Source organism: Pseudonaja textilis, chromosome Z (genome assembly GCF_049901715.1).
Source record: "Pseudonaja textilis isolate UNSWEBS1 chromosome Z, rPseTex1.2, whole genome shotgun sequence".
Lineage (NCBI taxonomy): Eukaryota > Metazoa > Chordata > Lepidosauria > Squamata > Elapidae > Pseudonaja > Pseudonaja textilis.
The window spans coordinates 120,738,693-120,763,970 of record NC_142008.1 but is presented as its reverse complement, the minus strand read 5'-3'; the positions used below and the strand labels follow the sequence as shown (position 1 = coordinate 120,763,970).

Sequence of the window (25,278 nt, the reverse complement as noted above, 5' to 3'; positions counted from 1 at the left end):
ATGGATGCCCAGATCTCCAGCTGGGTAAGTTCATGCCAGCCATGCCAAACTACCAGACCAGCCCCACCTGCAGCCACTCCTACTCGGTGGGAGGATGCTGGAGCCCCTTGGTCTCAGCTACACATCGACCTGGCAGGCCCAGTGCATGGGCAGACTTTCCTAGTCCTAGTGGACTCCTTCTCTAAATGGATTGACCAGGCTCTACTTCCTTCCACAATCACACAGGCCATCACAAGAGCCCTGACCAGAGTATTTGTCACCCATGGCCTCCCTGACACACTGGTATCCGACAATGGCCCCCAGTTCACCTCTTGTGAGTTTGAGGTTTTTGCAGCCAATCTGGGCATCAGGCACATCCGCACAGCCCATTTTCACCCTGCAAGTAATGGGATGGCTGAGAGGGCAGTTAGATCAGTAAATGAAGCATTGGCGAGGTTTGGCCAAATAGACTGGCACTCCAAACTGTCCAGATACCTTCTGACCCAGCATACAACCCCCTGTACCATGACTAACAAATCACCTGCAGAATTGCTAATGGGCAGGTGCCTTAGGACCACCTTGGATAGATTGCACCCCCATTACACCCCTGGCAACCCCTTGGGTTCTGACAGCCTTACCAGGGAATTCGCCCTGCATGACCTGGAATGCCAGGAATTATGCAGGGACCCATTATGGGTACCAGGACAGGTTGTATCAGTTACAGGGCCAAGATCCTACAGGGTCCTCCTGGACGACAGTCGTCTGTGGTGCCGACACGTAGACCAGCTGAGGAGGCATTGGAGAAGGACTACTGATAACTCCCACATCCAGCCAAGCAACCTGGTCCATGCAGCAAACACCAATGGTCCCCAGCCAGGCGAACCGATCCACCTATCAAATGCCAAGGAACCGGTCTACCCGTCAGACGCCAAGGGTCCGGTCTACCCAGGGAACGCCGAGGGTCCGGTCTACCCAGCCGATGCCAAAGGTTCTCAACCAAATGACCCGGTCTACCCACCCAGCTGAAAGACGTGCCCGAACCAAGCCGAATGGAGAAACCTACCTGGAACACCGCAGGGCACTCGGACTAAAGTCCCTGATGATCGAACTCGCACTCCTGCAGCTTCCAGGGCGATCCAAGGGGTGAAGGACTCTGCCCAAGCTGGAGATCCTCCAGGACTCAGGCGGTCCAACCACCAGTGCAGGCGGCTGGCCTATTTACAGGACTATGCATGCTCCTGGCCAGGGGAAAGGAGTGTGGTATTCACCAAACTGACGGCAGTCCCCACTCAGGCCCGCAGTTCTGGTGGGTGTGCCGATCGCTCCCATTGGCTGATGCCATTTGACAGCCGGCTATAAAAGGAGCTGTCAAATGGCATCAGCTGTTGCCGCCAGCTGTTCTGCCTTGTTAGCCTCAGCAGCCACAGCAACACTTTATTCATTGAATAAAGCTTCTAACTGTTCGCTCTGAGTCTGCCTCATATCTCTGCTGCTCCACAACACTAATGACTAGTTCTTGAAGTTCCAACAGTCACAATATACCATGATCTTGTTGTTATGGGTGAAATTTGGTTATTATACTTGAGAATATAAAGGGCCAAACTGAAGCCATTTTGTGTCCGTAGTCTGAACTTTTAAAAGCTCAGAACAGTTATGAAATGTGGTTTTGCTAGACAAATATGTTTGATTGTAAAACTTTGTATTTGGCTTACATTAGAGAAATGTTCTAGGGCACTCTGACATTAAATAGTCACATTAAGAGAAAGTAATGACCCTATTATAGCTTTCTGGTATTTGCATAACAGGAAATCTGGAGATAAATGTGAATAAAGAATGTCGATAATTGTCGAATGTCAAGTGGGGGAATTTTTGTGGAAAGACCCACAACTTTCCTATGGGATTCTATGTATTTTTGATTTGGAAAACAAGATGTGTTATGGAACTCTTTATAAAACTATATTTGGATATAAATATGTGGTCTTTTTGGAAAAAGGCATATCCTTTTCCTCATACTATGATCAGTATGTGTTAAAAGTTGATCGGTACTACAGTATCTTAAATAAAAGCCAGTTACATGTTTCAGCATATCAAGTCTGTTATTTCATTTCATTTCTGCTCCTACTTATAACATTGTGATCATAATTTTGTAACCCCTTTCAATTTCCCACAAATTGCAACTTGTGGTGGTATGAAGTCATCCCTTAATGAGGCCAACCAAGGCCTCGCAGAATTCTGTCATTAAGTAGTACAATCGTGTGACATTGCACTTATCAGTCCCCTTGCTTAGCAATGGAAATTTTGGTTCCAGTTACCATCCTTAAGTGGTTTATATTTTAATATTGTATTAAGGATAGCAATAATGTCAAGAATAGCAGTGAATCCTCTTCAGCAAGCCAAGCTTAGGAAAATAAAAGTTGTATTAAAATAAAATATACCAGATAATTTGAATATTTAATATTTCAGTAGATCATAGAGAGGAGATGGAGATCTAGAAAAAGTTCATCTTAAGATATTTTGTTGTAGGGAAGGACTTCTGCAGTCATGACATAAGCCTAAGATTGAAAATCAGGTTTGTCAGATGTTGCATCTTTTCTATCCTGCTCTATGGAGTGGAGAGTTGGTCTTTGACAGAAAGCCACTTAAAGGGTCTAGAAGCATTTGGAATGTAGAATTACAGGCGGTTGTTATATATAAGCTGGGTTGACATAATCAGAAATAAGAAGGTGATAAGCCACCTGGGAAAGCCAAGGGAAATCACCAAAACCTAAAAAAGTGAAAATTAGAATATGTGATGTGGCACCCAGAAAAATATGGCCTATTTCACTTAGTCCTCCAAGGAAAGATTGAAGACAAACGAGGTCTAGGCAAAAGAACATCATGGCTTCAAAATCTAAGGGACTGGTTTGGACAAAACTCAGCAGCACTTTTTTGTATGGCTGTTGATAAAAGTAGGATTGCCAACATAATCGCCAACATCTGATGATGAATAGAGCAGGAGGAGGAGGAGCAGGAGGAGGAGGAGGAGTGGCAAATAAATCTAACAAGCAAACACATAGCAATACTTGATCATAGCAATCCTAGATCTTTAATAATAACCAAGAGGCATAATGTTGGACTGTAATCCTCAAATTCATTCAGTTTCATTGCACACATGTTATACATTGACAATGAAGATTTGAACTTGAAAATTTATATTAAAAACAGATTTTTTTCAGAATCATGTGTGCAAACTAGAATAGAGAAAGAAGAATTAACTGAAACCACAGAGATAATGTCTAATCTATGTTGTGGCATTTACAGGTGGTAATTCAATCATCTGTTGGGAGGTGGCCACAATAATTATTCTCTGTGAAAACTCCCTTTTGTTGGAACAGTTTGTCCCCAGAAGCTCTTCCACCACAATCTTCTGACAGTTTATTACAACTTGACTGTTCAGGATGGCTGTTCTCACCAAGGCTTCCTGAGACAGAAACAATCATGTGCTTAGAACCAAAAGCCCTCTTTTTATTTCAATGGCTGTGAATTATATTCATTCACAGCCTGTAATGGGTCTCAAACAGTTTGTGAATAATCCAACAGAAGTCTACCATAGTCTTTTCAGGATAAGGCTGATAAGCACCCATCTTTATGTTCCTTGAAATTCTGCCAATGACTAAAATGCCAACTGTACAAGGCCAAATGGAGCGCAAAGCCAACACAAAGGTTCAGAGTTTAAACTGATCAGAACAAACAAAGTTGCTTCCTGCAAAGGCTCATGTCCCTTTGCTCCTCCTTTATATCTTATGGGAGTGGGTAATAATCTTCAAACCTTACTCCCAAGGGGGCAATCACCTTCAAGCCTTACTCGCCCCTTTTGTCTTAACTGTTCTTGCCTTCTGGCAGTTCTGTGCATGCGCACACTAGGAACAGGCTCCCCCTATTCCGCTGCCTCACTGAAATCAGATTCTGGAGGCTCCAGAGTCAGCACTTAACTTTCAGATGGCCCTGGCCCGTTCTCTGAGTTGGATGCAGATCTCTCATCCAAGTCCTCTCCAGACTCCAGGATTGGCCTATGTTCCTCCCCACTGTTTGACTCTGCTGCCAGCTCCGCAGGCCGCTGGTGGACCTCCACAATGGCTTTGGGGTTATAGGACAACATAATACAGTATGCTTGACTGAGTGAAGTGACAAACCCCCATTGCATTAATAATATAAATGCATATACAATCAATGCAATAGATGGTATCTCAGCTCACCATCTCATTTCATTAACTGAGAATCCCACAGGCATTCTATTCCTAGGTACAGTATTTACTATTGCCATGTTGATCACTGTTCCAGTAAACAAATAAACAAAACAACAAATCCTAAGGCCCACATCTATGGTACCCATTTGTTTGCATCACTGGGGCTCCATTAAGTTTGCAAGAGAGCCATTGTTCTCAGCCCAAAGGAGGAACAGTGGTGTGGAAGTTTAGAAGCTTCTCCTTGTAATACTATTACAAGGAGACTGGAAGCAATGAATACGATTGTGGGTTTCACTCATATTGAACTGGAAACAATGAATATGATTGTGGCCAAACTGATTTAAAGGGGTGTATAAAAGTGAAAGATGAAGTATTAATACTATTGGAGAGGTTGGGGCTAAATTTGGAAACTTTTCATGGAAAACATGCATCTTATTAAAACTTTTAAGACTCAGTAGATTTTTTTTTAAATAAATGGTCTTTGAGAAAGGAGTGAGTACAACAGTTTCATTTTAGCAAAGCATAGTACAGTAACATCTTGGTTTCTAGGTACTATTGTTTCTAATTAGACCCCTAGAGTGATGGGTTATATTCTCCCATGGAAGTAGACCCAGTGGATTTTGAAAAAAGAATTTTTAAAAAGTGCAGAATAGAACTGTAATAATTGGACAGAGAGAAACTGAAAGGTTTCTTTCTTGTACAGTTAATATAGGCAATGTTTTAAAATGCTGGCTTAAAGTTGTTAAAGATCTTTCATATTTTAGATAAGAATCATATCCATCTATCTGTCTGTCTATCTGTCTATCTGTCCATCTATCATCTCTATTTTAATAGTTACAAAAATCTGATGAGCCAGGCAAATTACAAGTAGAAACTATAATGTATGTACGCATGCTACCAAACATGTCTAGTGCCATAACGTATGACAGAGAACTGGCTTTTGATGACATCATTTTGACTATTTGGGCTGTATGTTCATTGCCTGATGTTTTGAGAAGGTAACGTGAAACTAATTGTTTATACTTCCCATATCCTGGGGAATGAAATCTTTTTTAACTCAATGAGGTGACCTATGAATAAAAATATACTTCATCGTGATGAAGAAAAAAAAAGTTCTGGCTCAATGCCATGGACAAAAATTCCTTGAATTGTACATGGTTGTGTGATAGCATCAGCTTCTTCTTCTGAGCAGATTCTACAGTACACAGCCCACCATGAAGATCTAAAATCGAAGTCGTAAGCTGGTAAAAGTTGGTATTCCTCAAAGGATTATGCCGAAGCTTTCTTTGCCCTCAAATATGGAATGAATGGAGAAAGGTGCTTGTGTGAGATGGCATTTCATCTATTATGCCTCCAGAATGTGTGCAGGGATATCAACATTCCTTCCTCTTCTTTCACACATCTACAATATCTTTTTGAGCATTTGGGTGAGGGACGCCATATGTCTATGAATATTCTTTGGTTAAGGAAGGTGATAGCTATTTCTTTAATCACACCCTCCCATCACAGCAACTGTGTTCATATGAACACAGTTGCATTGTTGCATTGTTACTTGTACTATAACTAATACTGGTCCATATTGCTTAGTATACGGGGTTCATTTGAATTTTCCAAGTCTTTGGAAGATTATCTACTGATTTTAATATCACTCACTGAAGGACATGCAGCATAAGTCATACCTGCAGTCAAATGACATGGTTATAATGTGTGGGAAAGAAAGAAGGGAGGGAGGGAGGAAGGCTTGAATAGAATGGTTTTATGACTATAGGAAATGCCGCAAATCTATGCAGAAATGTTTGGGATATATAGCTGTAAGAAAGAAGAAAGTAGGGAAGAAAGGGAGAGAGGGAAGGAGGAAGGAAGTAAGTAAGTTGGTCTTTTCAATGCTAAAACTTGTATATTTCAATTTTATTTCTTGGGAATTGAAAACGTGGGGTCTAGTTTACATTCATCACACTTAGTTCCAACTGAAAGACATAGATTTTAACTTAAACCCCTTTGTCAATGAACCTAAATGTAACCATGTTAAGTAAAGCTTTAGTTGACCACAATGATCAAGATGGAAGTGGAGGGAAAGAGCTAAACAGCAAATCTATGTGAAGGAGGTTTGCCTAGAAGGCTGTTTGTTGCTTGGGCACAGGATTTTATTTTATCATTTGAAGGAGATAAAATCATAAATAATGTTTTTTTTAAACCTAAAAAATACTGTAGCATTGTTAAAATACACATCTACCTGCAAGAACAACTGTGCAATTTTTATAGATGTGCAATTTCTGTGGTTGGGTTTCCATGGGACACTCAGGTCTGGCTGAACAAATTAATTTCTTCAGAGAATGAAGCTGCTGATGCTTGAGAAATTGAGTTATACCACCATCTTCTGAACTCCCACAACTTATTTTGATTACAAGTGGTGAATTGTTCAATCCCAATTTAGCCTAGCTTTGGGAGACAAAGCTTTGAAGTTTGGGAGAGCTCAGCTTTTTTCTAAAACCATCGTGGCACCATAGGTGGTGCTTAACAAGAGGGATGGGGCAAGAAAGTATGAGAATGGGGCAAGAAAGTAAGAAGTATTTGAATGTCAAACAACAAGGAGAGGTATAGTTATGACATTGTTTCAACATGCCTATTTTTGGGGAAGTAAAACATTTTGGGAAGTCAACCCTTCTTTTTTTCTTTGTGAGATTAGAAATGGGAAATCACACCAGCTATGAAGAATTCATCCTCTTGGGCTTTCTGATTGGGCGAAAAGCAGAGAAATTTTTGGCAATTATACTGATGGTAATGTATACATCAACAATATTTGGTAACTCGACTATTCTGTTCATTATCATTACCAACAGTTGTCTCCCTACACCAATGTATTTCTTCCTCAGCAACCTCTCTATCCTAGACCTTTTTTTTTCAACTGTAACTGCTCCCAGTTTGTTGAAGAATTTAATCTCTGGAGTCAGAACCATCTCCTTTGCTAGCTGCATGGCCCAATCCTATTTCTATTTCTTCCTGGGCAAAGCGGAATACTTCCTCTTGACATGTATGTCCTATGACCGCTATGTGGCCATCTGCAACCCATTACATTATCTGGTGATCATGAATGATTGTTTTTGCATTCAAATGGTGGTGGCTTGTTGGTTGGTTGGCTTTGCCTTTGTCCTCTATCCAACCACCATGGTCACCAGGTTCTCCTATTTCCACTCCAATGTCATTGATCATTTCTTCTGTGACACTGAACCTCTACTGAAGTTATCTTGTACAGATACTAGCTCAATACAAATTATCCTCTTTCTGTTATCATCCATTGCCATTCTTTGTTTTTTGAACCTGACACTGGTCTCTTATATTTACATTGTTTCTATTATTTTGGTTATACCCACTGACTGTGGGAGAAAGAAGGCCTTCAACACATGTGCGTCACATTTCACTTTGTTCTTGATGGCTTCAAGTGTCTCCATGTTACTGTACATTGTACTGTACATTGTCCCATTTAAGCCATCAACTTCGTGGGTTCGGAAAATTCCGGCATTCCTCAGCAGCATAATTAACCCATTCCTGAGACATTTTGTGTACACCCTGAGGAACGATCTGGTGAAGACAATTCTTCAAAAGCTCTTTGATCGGACTCAAACCATGGTTCAGAAGGCAGGGAAATTCTTCATAATTGTGGTCAGGTTAGTAGGGAAAACTAGAATTTAAAACAGTGGCATCCCACTCTTATTCCCCAGTCTAAATATGGAAGCCATGTTCCAGAGCATTCCTAGAAATGAGTCTGGGAAGGAAAAACAACCCTTCTACATTAAATTCAATGTAATGCAAATGTCATTAAAATACTCAAATAAGGTTAAAATTATGACTTTCCATTCATTTAATAAGCACCACATTCTGCCATTTAAAGATTTATTCTTTCTTTCTATAGTGTCTTCATACTTTCTATGATTTCAACATTAAATATTATCTAGATATTTTTCTTTCTAAAAAATGCACAATTAGAATATATTTGCTGAAAAAAAAACCCTCTGCACTGGTGACAGGAAGGGCAGCAGGCCAGTAAACACCCAGCTCCATTCAGTTGCCCAGACTCAATCCTCCATGGGATTATGGAGTCATTAAAAGAAGATGATTTTTCTTAAAAAAAAAAAACTCAAGTGACAGATAGTCCTTGACTTATAACAGTTTGTTTAGTGCCTGTTTGAAATTACAGCGGCATAGGAAAAAGTGACTTATGACCATTTTCACACTGACGACCATTGCAGCATCTCCATAGTCACATAATCAAAAATCAGATGTTTAGCAACTGGTTCATATATATGACCGTCACAGTGTCACAGAGTCAGATGATCCCCTTTTGCAATCTTCTGACAAGCAAAGTCAAAGGGGAAGCCAGATTCACTTAACAACTTTCTTACTGTGGAGAGAAAGGTCATAAAATGAAGCAAAGCTCACTTAGTAAATGTCTCACATTGTGTCTCTGAAATATTATTGTGAGTCTCATGTGTAGCGTGGTGTGAGAAGCAGTCCTGCACTAAAGCACTATGGTAAACATAGAAGGCGGAGATTCTATTTCTAAACCAATTAGTTTTTTTTGTTTTGCCCAAATTTTTTTATTTCAATCAACACATACACAACAATACATTAACAATACAGCGTCAATATATCATACATTTTAGTATAGGCAAAATTAATAATACCAATCATATCTCTCAACGCATATATTGACATTAATTCATAATCTTTCAATGCTTATTTTCAACCTTTCAAAACTCTCTCCAAATGCTTATCACCATATCAGTTAAACATACCTAGTAATTCCATTATTGAATTTTCTCCCTGCTTTTATTTTATTTTTTAAATAAAAAATTCTCATTTGACAAGCAGTGTGCTTCCAGGTTTCACATCTCAATACAAACATGACCATAGTTACCTGTTCATTTTGTTTAATTTCATATTGCATCATCCTTATTATTATTAAATATTAAGCTTATCTTATCCATAAACCAAATAGTTTTTTGACATTATTGGTTTAACTCAGCGACTTTTTGTAACAAAAGTTGGGCTATCCTGTGTTTAGGGGAAAACAATATTTCAATATATTTACAATTCCAAAACTTGACTTTCCCTCCTCCTAACAGTGAGATATCATGACATAGACAATATTGGTAGATTTAGGATAAGTGCACATCTCTTAAATATTTCTATTTATTCTGGTACAGTCCACTTCAGAAGATGAAATGAGTTCTGATTCTGCATTAAGTGAAGGCCTGCTAGGTCACACAGTGTGCAACCAGATGTATTTGGTTAGCTCACAATCGGGCCTCACAAGAGCGACTGTCTCCTTCTATTGTTCTCCACAACCAGTATTTCAGGTGTTCCCCCTTGGATCACAATTGGACATTTCAGTCATTGATCATCCTGTGTATGTGTGTCAGGGGTGGGTATCCAAATTGTTTCTTACCAGTTCTATGTGCGGTTCTATGCATGCACATTTTGCATGTGTGTGTGGGAGGGGCGGCCTCAAAGACAGATCTCTGCTGATGCTGGTAAGCTGAGCTTTGCACACATGAGCACCTAATGCATAGTTTGCATGAGCACAGAGGGCTCAAAGACCACCCTCGGTGTCAGCACTGATAAGCTGAGCTGTTTTATTTTTAGCTCAGCTGAGGCACAGTAACCTGCTCTGCAAGCGCAAATCAGTGGAGCTAAAAACACAAGGGAATGTAGGAGAGGTAAAGGCGAGGGCAGGTGGGCAGGGCCAACCGGAGATGGTATTTGCCAATTCTCCAAACTAGTCAAAATTTCTGCTACTGGTACACCGGAACTGGTCCCAACCGATTGAATACCACCTCTGGTGTGTGTGTGTGTGTGTGTGTGTGTGTGTGTGTGTGTATGTGTGTGTTTGTGTGTGTGTGTGTTTGTGTGTGTGTGTGTGTATATCAGTGTATACATTGCTGACAGCAGCATCTACCATAGTTTAAAAATGTGTTGTAGGATGTTAAAACTGAAAATCTACTTGTCTGTTGGCCGATGTAGAGCCACCGCACATAAAAGTAACTCTGGACAGTGTACAAACCTAATTAAAAATAGTAAATATATAATTTATATATGTATAATAATTTAAAATTTTTCTATAAGAAAGACACACACCAAACGAGAGGATGGTGTTCATTACAATAAGGAAGCTAACACAAGTCTTTCAGATCCTTGGGGACCAATACCAATATAATATCATGTATTGATAAACATGTGGACTGTTGGGGTGGATCAAAGGATTCCACAAGGTAGATGTCATGACAAAAAAGACCTGCCTCCTGGGACTTGTCAAAGGTAATTTCCTGGAAAATGGGTCCCACAATATACCTTCTCCTGACCTGATGGCCTACACAAATGCAATTGGAGAGAGACAATCCATCATATAACCCAGCCACCTGCTTCTTCAGTGCTATTTGTCAAGACTGACTGTTGAGGTAATTCCCCGTTAGGAGAATGAGTGCATACAGGAAGATGTATTTGAGAGGAGTGTTTGAATAATACACATACAGCACACAGATACACTGTACAGTAAATGTAGGTTTTTACTTCCAGAAACGTTAAGCAAAGTCCAAAATAGGCAGTCCAAAGTCATTCACAGGTAAAATGAGTCAGTTTTCATCCAGGGATAATCCAAATATCAAATTCCAGTGTCAAAAACAGTTCAGTATCAGACTTACATTAAATCCAGTAATATCAGTCAATTAGAAGAAATGAAGCAACGGCAATACTTTCCAACAGAAGGAAACAGATACACTCACACTGTCTTCTGAGATTAAGGCCTAAGATAAATCAGGTTTCTGGCTCCATCTTATGGCCATTTGAGAAACCACACCCAATTGCAGTTTTTAGCATGCTCTTAAAGATACAGTTTTAAAATGTTTATCCTGGTTTATATATTTTTAACCCAAATAGCTGTTAGGTGACTCATATTCCTAACATTCTCCCCTTTTGGGTAAGATAATATATACAACCTTACATTCTAAGTCCATAATCTTCACAGCAAGCTTTATGCTTTATAGAGCCTTGGGCCTTCGTAAAATGATCTGCTGTATTGTTTTCTGACATACAGTATTCTAGCTTAATCATTTTACTTTGCACACATTGTCTCACATTTAAAAATCTTAAATCTGTGTGTTTCGTTCTTCTTTTAACAGCAATATTTGAAGCCATCTGTATTGCTGATTGGTTATCTTCATAAACAACAACAGGATCTTTTACATCAATTCCCATATCAATTAACAATTGCTTATACAAAACTAAATCTGTACATAGTAAAGACAAACATGAGAATTCAGCCTCCATTGTTGACAAACTTAGATGTTTCTGTCTAATAGATCTCCATCCAATCAATGCGTTTCCCAATAATTGGACTAATCCAAGATGGCGGCGCCCAACTAGGAAGGTGAAGCTCTTGCTCCTGGAGCACTATCTCCCTATAAAGCCACCACCTACACCAGAAATCACTTTTAAAGCTGCTGCTTGCACCAGTAACCATGAGTAAACCTGATCCCAAAAGACAAGCCCAAAAACTCTGGATTCTGAAGCTGTAGAGCCCTAATAATGCTAGCAGAGCTCCTGCTAATTGATCCGGAGCCCTCGTCTCCTTCCCCAGCGATGTGAAGCTCTTTCCATCGAGTCCTATTAACCACACTGGTGGAGCTCTTGAACTGGATCACTTGGAGCCTGCAGAGTGCAAACAACGTACCTTCATTTAAATCCCTCAAACAGCCGATAGAAGTATCTTCCACGCCAGACAATGCATTCCCCTTAATATCCCCCACACAGTTTCCCCAGAGCCACATCGGACAGCTGGCAGGGAGAAACAAGGAGGGAGGAGAAAGCCCTGAGGCTCTTAGGAGCCAAAAGTCACCCTGGACGGCTGAGGAATGCTTCAGTTGTCGAGAGGAGAGGACAGACTCCTTGACTGACCCGAAGAAAATCCCTCCATCTGAACTAAAAAGAAAATTGCCAGCATAGCTAAATCAAAACCAGTAAGGCAACTGAGACAGAAGTGAAAAAGAAAGGAAAGATCTTGTAACAGCGTGCTTAGTCTTGGTAAGAATCACTCCAATTTCTGCAGTGGAATTTTCCTTGGAAAGTGGGACTCAAAGGAGGAAAATAACTGTGATTAACGATCTGGAGTGACTGTCAGATTTAGTTTTAAAAAAAAAGTATTGCAACTAGAAGTAACTTTAAAAATAAAGGACAGATTGGATTAGTTAACCCAAATTTCTGGACTGTATTTTTAGTACTACTCAACTTGAAGAACTTCAGGAAACTATTGCAAAACAATCTTATTCAGAGACATATTGATTGTAGTTAAAGTGTTTTAATTCAGCGAGTTTTGCTCTCTTTCAAAAACCCAGCGTGCTTTGAACATCCTGTTACAGCCTTTTGTTTACAGAGTAATAGTAGCAGCAATCAGAGCAATAAACTCCTCTCACCCAGTCCATCACAGCTGCTAGTAAAACAAACAACCCTTTCCTTGAAGACTCTCAATACTACCTCATTACTTTAATCAAACACCCATTAATTCATTACCTCAAAACTTACAAATTTTCTACCTCATCACCTATATCAATGATTAGATAATCAATTTCTATAAAATATTTTATTAATGGTTTAATTGATTTATTCTTTTAATTGATTAGTGTGATTAGAGTGTTTAGTGCAAATAGTGTGATTACTGACTAGTTTAAAAGATCAAGATTCATGTAATTTAATTGATTAGTAAAATCAGTGATTTAGTGAATTTAATTGAACAGTGTGACTAATGATTAGTGTAATTAATTGATTAGTGATTAGTGTAATTGATTAGGTTGATTGTTGCTTAGGAAAATTATCTGACTAGAGAGATTACTGCAATTGATTAATTGGTGTGATATTGGCTATATTGATTACCCAAAATTGTTCCATTAATTAATTCAATCAACGTACTATCTTAACAAACCTACCATGCCAAGAAAAAAATCCAATGCCAAACCACAACCTAAAGAGAAATTAATCCCCACCAATGAACCACAAGACTCCTGCACATGCCTTAAATGCTACAAAACTCTAAAGGATAATGAAAACTCCATCAAATGTTCTCCGTGTAACAAATACTCTCATCATGACTGCTTGGGATTACCCAAGCAAATGGTTCAATACCTAGAATCATGCAATGAGTTTCCATATCTCTGCAAATCATGCAGACCCAAACTGGATCTGTTAGAAAGAGTTGATACCATTGAAACACGAGTAACATCCCTTGACACCATAGTAGCATCCCTGGACGCCTTAAAAGAAAGATTATCCAACCTCAAAAAAAAAGACACAACGCAAAAACCTGAACATCCAATAGCTACAAACCACATCTCTACCCAACAACCACAACCCAATCCACAACCCAATCCACAAAAACATAACCCAGACAAATATTGATATCCCAATCCTCATCAGAGAAGCTGTTGAGCATGAACGGAAACGCCCAAACGCCATCTTATTTGGTCTAGAGGGCATCAATGATAATGATGACATCACAACTGTCCGAAACATCATCAGTGATTATCAAGCATCAACCATCTCCCCTGATGAAATACTTGACATTTCCCGCATTAGCTGAGAGCTCAAAAACAGAGACGGCTCTGTGACCCCACGCTTCTGCAGGGTCATTTGCAAAAATGAATCAAGCAAACTCAAATTCATTTACACTATAAATTCACTTGCCAAAACCAACACCAACTATAAGAACCTCCGTTGTCGCCCTGACCTAACCATACAGTAACGTGCCCACTCCCGTGTACTCCGCACTGAACTCAAAAAACGTCTAGACAATGGAGAGAAGGACCTGTACATTGACTACCATGCTGACTGTATCAAAAGTAAATCACACATCCCGCAACTCAGCTTTAACCTTCAACCACAACCCTACCTCAACCAATCCACCATCACCCAAGACTAGGCACACATGCTCCTAACTACCTCAATGCCAACTACTACTGGCCTTAAATGCAAGCTACTTAACGCAAGAAGCCTTGTAAATAAAATACCTGAATTTTTCCTCCTACTAAATATGGCTAAATTCGACATTATATTTGTCTGTGAAACATGGCTCAACGCATCTCTCCCTGACTCCATTACCACAGTAAGAGACTATCATGTTTACCGATCAGATCATGAAATTCGTAGAGGAGGTGGTGTTGCTATCTTCTATAAAAAGTCCTTACATCTAAAAAATATCCAAGTTACCCAGGAGCTTGCTCTTCCTGAGACCATTATCTGTGAACTATCCTTAAATATCACAATTCGATTCTTACTATGTTACAGAGCACCTGATTATGACATCGAAACAAGCTAAATATACTACTAACATGGGCAGCATCCTGCCCATACCCTTTTATCTTTCTTGGTGATTTCAATCTGCCTCATATTGACTGGACCCTAAATGAATGTACAACTGAAACCATACATGCAACCTTCTACAATGCTGTTACAAGTCTGGGACTGGAACAACTAGTAACCAACAACACTAGACTAAACAACTGCCTCGATCTCATCTTCTGCAATAGTTTGAATTTAATTTATGGAATACAAACTAAAGAACCCTTTTCCAGCAGTGACCACAATATGATTGACTTTTGTCTCAACATACATCCACACAAAAACCACAATGACGTAATCCCCAATTATAACTTCAAAAAAGCCAACTATGATCTTATAAACAACGATCTCTCATCCCTTGATTGGCAATTTCTATTCACTGGATGCAATACTGTTGAAGACCATTACAACATATTCTTACTTGAAGTCAAAAGAGTCATCAAACTATATGTACCAACAACAACTCCCAAAACAAAACAAAAAAACAGATTACCCATAACAATAAAGAAACTTCAATCCAAAAAGAGATCACTCTGGCAGAAAAATAAATCTGGTCATGTTGCCAATTTCAAAAGCCAATACCAAAATTTATGCCACCAGATAAAGACCGAATGCACCAATTATCACATTAAACAAGAGGAAAACCTTCTAAGCACCAATTCCACCCGTGCTTTTTACAATTTTGTAAATAACAAACTAAAAGACTCAAGGTCCATCCCACCCCTGATAGGACCTAATGGTAAAGACTACAATGACGACACCATTAAAGCCAACATCTTTAACACATTTTTCAGCTCAGTATTTGTAAACAGCAATGGATCATGCCCAGTATTTCCTAGCCGAACCACAGATAACTACAATGATCTAATACATATCGATTTTACAGAAGACAATGTTGAAAAAGCACTTCGCAATCTAAAACCATCTCTATCTATTGGACCAGATGGAATATGTGCCTACTTCTTAAAAAAGTTATCCACTGCCATAGCTGAACCTTTAAGCATAATCTTTGAAAAATCTTTCAGGACCAGTTCCTTGCCTAACCTATGGTCACAAGCCACGGTCATCCCCATCTTCAAAAAGGAGACCCCAGCCTAGTTGAAAATTACAGACCAATCTCCTTATGCTCGTCACCTGTAAAGTCATGGAATCAATTATTAACCAATCCATCATCCTTCACTTAGAGACAAACAACCTACTCTCCAATAAACAATTTGGTTTTAGAAAAAAACTATCCTGTAATCTGCAACTCTTACACTGCAAAAACATATGGACGACACAACTCAATCAGGGCAAAGCAATAGACGCAATCTACATAGACTTCTGTAAAGCCTTTGATTCAGTGGTACACGACAAACTACTCCTAAAAATAAAATCCTATGGTATCTCTGGACAACTGCATAACTGGATAGAAGCATTCCTGTCAAACGGACAACAAATGGTCAAAATTGGGAGCGTCCTATCAAATTCTGTACCTGTCAATAGTGGTGTCCCCCAAGGCAGTGTTCTAGGACCAACTCTCTTCATACTCTACATAAATGACCTCTGTGATCATATTAAGAGCAACTGCGTTCTTTTCACTGATGATGTAAAGCTGTTCAATACCACAGACAATACTGCTACCCTTCAAAATATCTTGACTATGTATCAGAATGGTCAAACAAATGGCAACTTCAAATCTCAACAAATAAATGCTCTGTCTTACATATTGGCAAAAAAAAATCAGAAAATAAAATACAGGCTGAATAGTCAAGACCTTGTTGATGATCCAAACTCTGTCAAGGATCTTGGAGTACTCATATCAAATAACCTAAGTGCTAGAGCCCACTGCAACTACATAGCCAAAAAGGCATTAAGAGTTGTTAACCTAATCCTACGTAGCATTTTCTCTGGTAATATCACACTACTAACTAGAGCATACAAAACATTTGCTAGATCAATACTTGAATACAGCTCATCAGTCTGGAACCCACATCACGTATCTGATATTAGCACAATTGAGAAAGTCCAGAAATATTTCACAAGAAGAGTTCTCCACTCCTCTACTCGTTGTAGAATACCTTACGCCACCAGACTTGAAATTCTAGAACTAGAAAACCTTGAATTACGCCGTCTTCGGTCTGATTTAAGCATGGTATATAAAATCATACATTGCAATGTCCTACCTGTCAATGAATACTTCAGCTTCAACCATAACAACACAAGAGCACACAATAGATACAAACTCAAGGTTGACCGTACCAAACTAAATTGCAGGAAATACGACTTCAGCAACAGAGTGATCAATGTCTGGAATACTCTACCCAACTCTGTAGTTTCTTCCCCAAACCCCAAAAACTTTAACCTTAGACTGTCTACTATTGACCTCACCCCTTTCCTAAGAGGTCTCTAGGGGGCATGCATAAGCGCACCAACGTGCCGACCGTCCCTGTCCTATTGTTTCTTTTAGTTTTCTTTATTTTTCTTATATGTACCCATTTCATGTATTCAAAACTATGTATACACTTATACTTATTATCTTGTAAACAACTGACAAATCAAATAAATATAAATAAATAAATAAATAAATAAATAATACAGCAGTACCCGATGTAGATTTTTGTGTATTTATGTCTGTAGCAAAACTTGCATCAGCATATGCAGTTAAATTCAGTTCATCTTTTGGCTCCAAATACAATGCATAATGCATTGTCTGTTTCAGATATCTTAACACACATTTGGCAACTTGCCAGTGCCTTTCAGTGAGCTCAGCATTAAATCTCGCTAATTGATTAACATGGTATGCAATATCTGGCCTTGACCAATTATTGAGATAAGATAAACTACCAGTCAAGGACTGATAAATGTTTTTATCAAAAACAGGACTTTGAACATCACTATGGCTAAACTCCATAGCTCATTGGTGTTTTAGCCAGCTTACAAAGTTCCATTTTAAAACTTTTTAGTAATTGGTTAACTTTATCTGCCTGTGAGATTTTGTATCCTCCCCTAGTTCTATCTATCTTTAAACCAAGATATTGTTTGATTTCTCCTAACTGTTTTATCTTAAATTTATTTTCCAATAGTGAAATTATCTCAGTAGCTTCTTGTTCACTTTTGGTGATTAATGCTATATCATCAGTAAACAATAGCAACAATGAAATCATACCATTACTTTCTCTTTTAAACAAACATGGATCAGCCATGCCAGCTACAAAACCTATTTTAGTTAATTCTTTAACTATACATTGGTTCCACTCATATCCTGATTGCTTCAAAGCATAAAGACTCTTTTTCAATTTCCAGCAATTGTTATTATCAGTATTATCATTTTTGAGACCTAAAGGTTTCTTTAAATATATAGTGTGTTGCAACAGTGCATGCAGATAAGCTGTCTCTATATCCAAATGATTTACAATGTATTTCTCTTTAGCTGCCCACACTAATGCTGTCCTTAATGTAGTAGCCTTCAGACTAGGTACAAACACCTCATCATAGTCATTTGCTGTCTGATTGAACCCTTGTGCTACTAACCTGGCTTTATGGGTAACAGTCCCATCTACACCTGTCTTTAGTTTATATATCCATTTACATCCTATGGCATGTTTACCTGGTGGTAACTTAACATTTTCGTATACCTCCAACTTTTTTAAAGATTCCAGTTCCTTTTCCATTGCTTTCTGTCAAGCAGCCTGATCCTTAGAAGGAAACAGTTTTAATTCACTATAATTACTTGGAACTGTATTCACTTTGCATACAACACTAGCCTGATATCTATCAGGTGGTCGTGTTACTCGGGTTGAATGTCTTGGTAATACAGGGCTTACTGGTGGACTTTCCTGTGCCACCTGCTCCTGTTCTTCTACCTCCTCCAGTGCCTGTTCTTCTACTTCCTCCTGTTCTTCCTCTTTAATGGCTATTTGGGGTTTACTGATTTTATCTTTAGGGACTATTTGGGTGTCAATAATAATATCATTGCTGGATTCCTGTTCCAGTTTATCCCATCCAACGTGCTCAAGAAATTTTGCACTAGCACTACAATAAACATGAGCTGTGCCTTGATTCCAAAATCTAAATGATCTATGGTTGGCCTTGTAACCCACAAAAAATAACTTCTTAACTCTATGTTGCCCTTTCAGTCTTACTTGTGAAGGAATATGCACCCATTCTGGAGCTCCAAATGTGTGTAGGTAACTTAAATTTGGCTTTCTGCCATGCCAATGAGTGAATGGCAATTCTCCAGTTGTTGTATTAACTACATTGTTTAAAATATGGTTACTACACATTATGGCCTCACCCCACAGTGTTTCAGGTAAATCTGTGTCAGATAACATAGTACGAGCCATGGCTTGTAATGACTCATATTGTGACTCATATTCCTAACACTGACTCACCCTTTCACCTACTTTCTCCTTTGCCTGATAATGAAAGGGAGGGTAGGTGGAATAGAAACAACAGGGGGGGCCTTCCAAGAATCCATTGGTTCCCTTGTGACATTGCTTCCATTTCAAGGATATACCAAGCAGATTTTATTTATTTGTTTGTTTGTTTTGTCAAATGCTTACAATATAATAGAAATAAGTATAAACATGCTTAAATACATGAAATAGGAACTAATAATTGGGGGACAATAGGACAGGGGTGATAGGCATGATTGTGCGCTTATGCATGCCCCTTACAGACCTCTTAGGAATGGGGTGAGGTCAGTAGAGGTTAGTTTGAGGTTAAAGGAGTGGGGGTTGGAGCATGTGACAAGAGAATCAGGTAATGAGTTCCAGACATTGACCACTTATACTTCCTGCAATCAAGTTTGGAGTGGATTACATATCTGTTGTGTGCTCTTGTGTTGTGGTTAAAGTTGAGATATTCATTAACTGGTAAGACATTATAACATATGATTTTATGTACTATGCTTAAGTCCAATCTTATCGGGTGTAGTTCAAGGTTGTCTAAGCTTAGAATCTCAAGTCTGGTGGTGTAGGGTATTCTGTTGTGAACAGAGGAGCGTAGTACTCTTCTTGTAAAATACTTCTGGACTTGTTCAATTGTATTAATGTCTGATATACAGTGCAGATTCCAGACAGCAGAGCTGTATTAAAGTATTGGTCCAGCAAAGGTTTTGTATGCCCTAGTTTGCAAATCATTATTACCAAAGAAGAAGCTTTGTAAGATTAGATTTGCATTGCTTTTAAATTAGATGTCCCAGCATGGCCGGCAGGTTCCCATAACAAAATGAGCAGAAATGATTGGTGGACATAATGGACTGTGGTTGGCCCATAGGGGAAGTATGAATTAATTATGCTTGCTTTGAGTAGGAAATCCAGAGCTGCTTTTGCTTTTTCTGTACCAATGTGGTAAAAGTTTATACACTTGGTAAAATAATGTCCCAGGAGTTTCTTTTTCTGAATTCTCCAACTGGACAATAGAAAGCTATATCAAGTAAGTGGCATCACAACCAGTGATTGTGTGGTTTATATGTGGCATGAAGTAGGCATTTATGATTTCCAAACCATGGTTTATGAATGTGCAACTTTCACAATTGTGGCTTTATTTAAGAACAATAAAGACATTTGCAGTAGGTTTCACTAAGTTACCTAATATATTCCCATGTAAATATTAAAACTAGATATAATTTATATTAGCTTCCAAACAAGTCCAAAAGCACTGTGAATCAGAAATTACCTGACTTCTTCTTTTGAACTCAGAAATCCATTTCTTAGTTTTACAAAGTAATATTTCATCACACTATTATTGAGAATTACAAACATTACAAAATGGCTACTTCTGGTTTGGGCTTCTTTGGTGATGGACCGAAATCTGCAATCATCCACGGTTTTGATCCGTGTTTGCCACTGGAGCACCAAGCTGCCTGGATTCTGGGCTGAAGCCACCCCGTAGAGGTGGTGAAGAAGGGGGAGCCCTCGGCTGGCCATTACTCCCTTTCCCAAAGGTGGTTGCAGCAGTGGTCAGAAATTGCTACCTCAAAGAAGAATCCAACCGGACAAGATTGTGCAGGAGAAAGTTAAAGGAGAAAGGAGAAAGTTTGACCGGGTTGTGGAGAACATTTATTTAAGGTACCTGGAATCAGAATTTTAAAAACTAATACTATTCCAAAAAAAGATCTTAAGCAGCGAAAGAGAAAAGGAAAGGAAATGGAATTGGCTTTTTTTCCTCTCATTGACAGTTTTAATTGACTTGGAACATTAAGAAGAAGAGATTCGAATAAAAATTGATAGTAATCCACTTTGACATTAATAGGCTATTTCTAGCTGAAAATAAAGTGTCAAAAGGATAAAGATTCTTGGATAATTTAAAAATTTTCTTAAAAAAAGAAAGAAAGCAGAGGAGGGAAAAAGGAAACAAGAAGGTGGAATCTGGAAAATGGAGGAGACCACCTGGAACTTAAAAAAATTGATAGTGGAATTTTAACAAGGCTTGCAAAAGATACATTGTGGCTGAAACTGAGAAAAGAAGCAAGAAACAGTTTTGTATTATTAGATGATTCCTGGAATTTGGGATGGTGGATCCTAATGAAACAAAATAAAACCAGTTGGGGGGTGTTTAATTTTTTTAAAAAATGGCATCACTCCTTGAAGAATTAAAAATGAGACTTAAAGAATAAAGAGAAGAAGCACAAGAGGGAAGAGGATCTTTTGGCTTTGTATTTCAATTTTTAGAAATTGAGATTTTGAACTATGAAAAACAACAAGAAACGCTGGCAGAACAAGAAGGGTGGGATAAAGAAGAAGCCATCTTTAATGACCAACCAAGTTTAAGTGGGGTAAAAAAGGGAAAGGGGAGAAAGAGAGTTAAAAACTTAAACATTGAAGCAACAACCCCAAAAAAGAGTAATTTGAAAAGCAATCATAATATCAGGAAGAAGCAGAAGGGAGGATCACAGAAGGGAGAATCAGATAGAAAAGGGAATAAAAAGGGGAGGGAGAAGAAGAGAGGGAAGAGGGAAAGGAAAAGAAGCTACAAAGGACAGAAACAAGATATAAAGGTACAGGAAAAGCATACAAGAATTAAAGGTATAAACCTATTTAAAAAACACAGAGACAATGGTTAAAATTTAATTTAAGGAGAGGATTCTGCAAGGGTGCATAGGATAGCATTGTTATATTAGAAATAGAAAAGGGTTAGAAAATATGTTTAGATGATTAAAGTGATAGAAAAAAAATTGTATTGATGTGTAATGGAATATTTGTTTGAAAAGAGAATAAGGCTCTCAATGATTTAAAAAAGAAAGTTAAAAAAAACTGAAAAAAAACATGGAAGATTTTTATCAGTTGACAAGATGAATTTGAATAAGAATAATAATTTTATTGACTCCTTCTAATAACTATTGTTTTGTTTTTATTTAAGTCAGTAATGAAATATAGATGATTAAAGTGAAAGACAACTGATATTACTACCGTGTTTCTCCAACAATACCCCCCCATAGGAAGACCCAGCATGTTTTCTAGACATAAAATGAAATTAAGCCCCTCCCCCAAATTTAGGCCTAGTTTAAAACATGCAAAATTGGGGGGTAGGCATGGGGAAGTTAGGAGTGCCCTGTGGGCAGCTATGACTCACCATCAGTCACTCCTAACACCATAGTAGAGCACAGAGGGCTCCCTTACCCCTTCCTTACCCAGGTCAGCAGGTGGGTGACGTCAGTGTGGATGTCCAGCAGCATTTCAGCCGCTTCTCAGGCCTCTATAGCTTCCATGGTTCCCACCGGTGCTGGTGCCTTTCTAACCAGTGCTGTCTCCAACAACAGCATCTGGGTCACTCCCGCTTTCCCCCCGTCCCCATAACAACAGGAAAAAAAAGATTTTGAGGTACCTGGGAGCACCATGTGCTGCATTTTGGTTTAATTCTGAATGGCTGGGTGGGTGTGAGAAAAGCCGAGCAAGCGTCTCTGCTGCTGCTACCCTTGGTGCTCCAGCCTTGGGCTCTGCAAGTTTGCGAAAGTCCCAGTACGCAGCCCATTCCTGCATTCCAAGCGCCCAGGCCAAGCTGCAGCTGTCCCTCTCTCGCCAGTGCCATCTGCAATAACAGTGGCAGCAGAGGCGGGAACCATGGAAGTTATGGAGGTGGCTCCCCCACCCAAGAAGCAGCTAAAATGCTTCCATGGTTCCTGCCGCTGTACAAGCCTGAAGATGATGACTGAGACTTCGTCGAAACATTGCCAAGACACTTCCAATTTTATGTGGGAGAAAACCCTAATAACCAAAGGTCCACATACAAATACCTGAGAAAACCTCAGAAAACACACACACACACACACACACACACACACACACACACACACACACACACACATTTGTTTTCATAGATTTTCACGGGTACAGGTATGCAGGTCTTGGTGTGTTCGGGTCTTTTCCCGTGTAAGATTAAGAGTATCTTGGTTTCAGCGAGGTCCCACTCACCATCCTCAGGCTGGTGCTTTCGGCTTTGTGCCAGTGCAAGCAGTGTGTGATCGGAGCTGCCATCTCTCTATAAATACTGGTGGTGGGGGCTCGTGTGCTGGGCTGGTTGGCTGCACTGCTGCCTCTTGATTGGTTGATGGAGTTGATGTTGGTATAATGGGCTGTGTGATGGCCTTGTGAGTTTTGTTGTGGAGATATTCTGGACCTTGTGCTGTAATCTCCTGGGTCGTTTGTTTTGTAGTGATCTTTTTTCCATTATCCTCTTGTGTTTTGATGGCTTGGGTAATGGGTTCTGTGATGGGCTTGCGAGTTCTTTTGTTGTGGTATCTTGGGTCCTGCATTGTAATCTCCTGGGTTGTTTGTGTTTTGATCTCTTTTCCATTAGCTTCCTGTGTAGTAACAGCTTGGGCAATGGGTTGTGTGATGACCTTGTGAGATTTATTGCTCTGTTATCCTTGGTCTTGTGCTGTGATATCCTGGGTCATTTGCTGTGTTGCAACTTCTTGAGTTCTTGTGGTATAATTTCCTGAGTTTTCTGATGTTATGTCCTGAGCAGGTGGGTGTGATGTAGCATTCTGGGTTTTAGTCTGGCTTCGAGCTTCAGAGCCTGATGATGGCAGATGAGATTCTGCTGAAACATTGCTATAACTTTAAAAGCACAATTATAATCACTTGGGAAAATACCCAAACAAAGCTGAATACCATACATGTAAGTACCCATGAAAACTTAAGAAAACAAATATCAGACCTCTACGGGGAGGAAATAAACAGCCAGACCTAAACCTATGAGAAGCTGGAAGTAAAAAGAGCAGGAATACTATGTGACCTCAAGCCTGATGATGGCAGATGAGATTCTGCCAAAACGTTGCTACAACTTTAAAAGCACAACTATAATGTTCGGGAAAATACCTGAACAAAGCTGAAGACCTAATCCCAAAAGAAACCTAATCCAAAAAGAAACCCCAACCAAAATCCAAGACAGAGAACAAGAAAACGGCAAAGCCCTCCTCCCATATATAAAAGGCACTACAGACAAAATCATCAAGATCCTCCAAAAATACAACATTAAAACAGCATTCTGCACAAACAGAAAAATATCCACCATCCTAAGAAACCCCAAAGACAAAATCGAATTAGAAAACCAAGGAGTATACGAAATCCCCTGCACTGCCTGCCCCACCACATACATTGGACAAACTAACAGAAGAATAAGTGCATGCATTGAAGAACATAAGAACTCAATCAAAAAAGAAGAAATGACCTCTTCCCTGGTCCAACACCCCAAAACCACAGGACATGAGATTGACTTTAAAAATACCAGAATCATCGCCAAAACCGAACACTTCAACAGCAGAATAATCAGAGAAGCCATAGAGATAGAAAAACGCCCACACAGCATGAACAAATGAGATGACACCTCCCGCCTTCCAGCCATTTGGAAACCCGCCCTCATGAACAGACGAGTACCTAACATGAAGAATGACACCAGACCTACACCCATGAGAGCCACACAAGATGCCACCACCACACTTCCATGTAGAAAACAGACTCACACCCACTCAGAAGATGAGACACGACCACGGACCAGAAGCCACACTGCAGCTGCATCACTACCCACTTCAAACCCCTCCGAGCCATACATGAAGCAAACTGACACCCAGTATGAAGATGCAGCACGACCACAAACTCGAAGCCAAACAGCAAGATCACAGCTCACCAACTCAAATCCCCCAGCAACTAAGACTAACCTGAGCACAATCAAGCCCCCACCAGAACAGAACACGCCTCCAGCCAATCAGAACACGACCAACCCCCCAACCAATCAAAACACAGCCAAACCCCCTACCAATGAGAACACACCCCCACCCAATCAGAACACAGCCAAGCCCCCACCCAATCAAGTCACACCCCACTAGCAGTTAAAAGGAAGAAGCAGCTGCAATCTCACATCACTCTGAGAAGCCCAGAGCCGAAGACAGAAGCCTGAAGATGATGAATGAGACTTCATCGAAACATTGCCTAGATATTTCGAATCTTACACGGGAGAAAACCCGAACAACCAAAGATCCACATACAAATACCCGCGAGAACCTCAGAAAACACACACACACACACACACACACACACACACACACATATATATGTATATGTATATTGCATAAAATTAAGGAGAGACATTATTAAGCATATTAGACCTTGTAATGTTAAACTGAAGGGATTAGAATAAGATAAAAGGGAAGAGATAAGCATAGAAAATGCAGAAGGGAGTTGATACAATGGATGATAATATTGAA

At 39.5% G+C, this 25,278-nt stretch overlaps 1 protein-coding gene across 1 annotated transcript in view; it reads left to right on the top strand.

Annotated features, from left to right (window-relative positions):
* Positions 1 to 6,893: 6,893 nt before the first annotated feature.
* The window catches only part of LOC113449842 (olfactory receptor 6M1-like), a 52,489-nt gene continuing 34,104 nt past the window's right edge, over positions 6,894 to 25,278 (top strand). The window contains exon 1 of the mRNA XM_087917279.1: positions 6,894 to 7,870. Coding sequence (XP_087773405.1) covers positions 6,894 to 7,870 — 977 coding nt within the window. The remainder of the gene's footprint in view (positions 7,871 to 25,278) is intronic.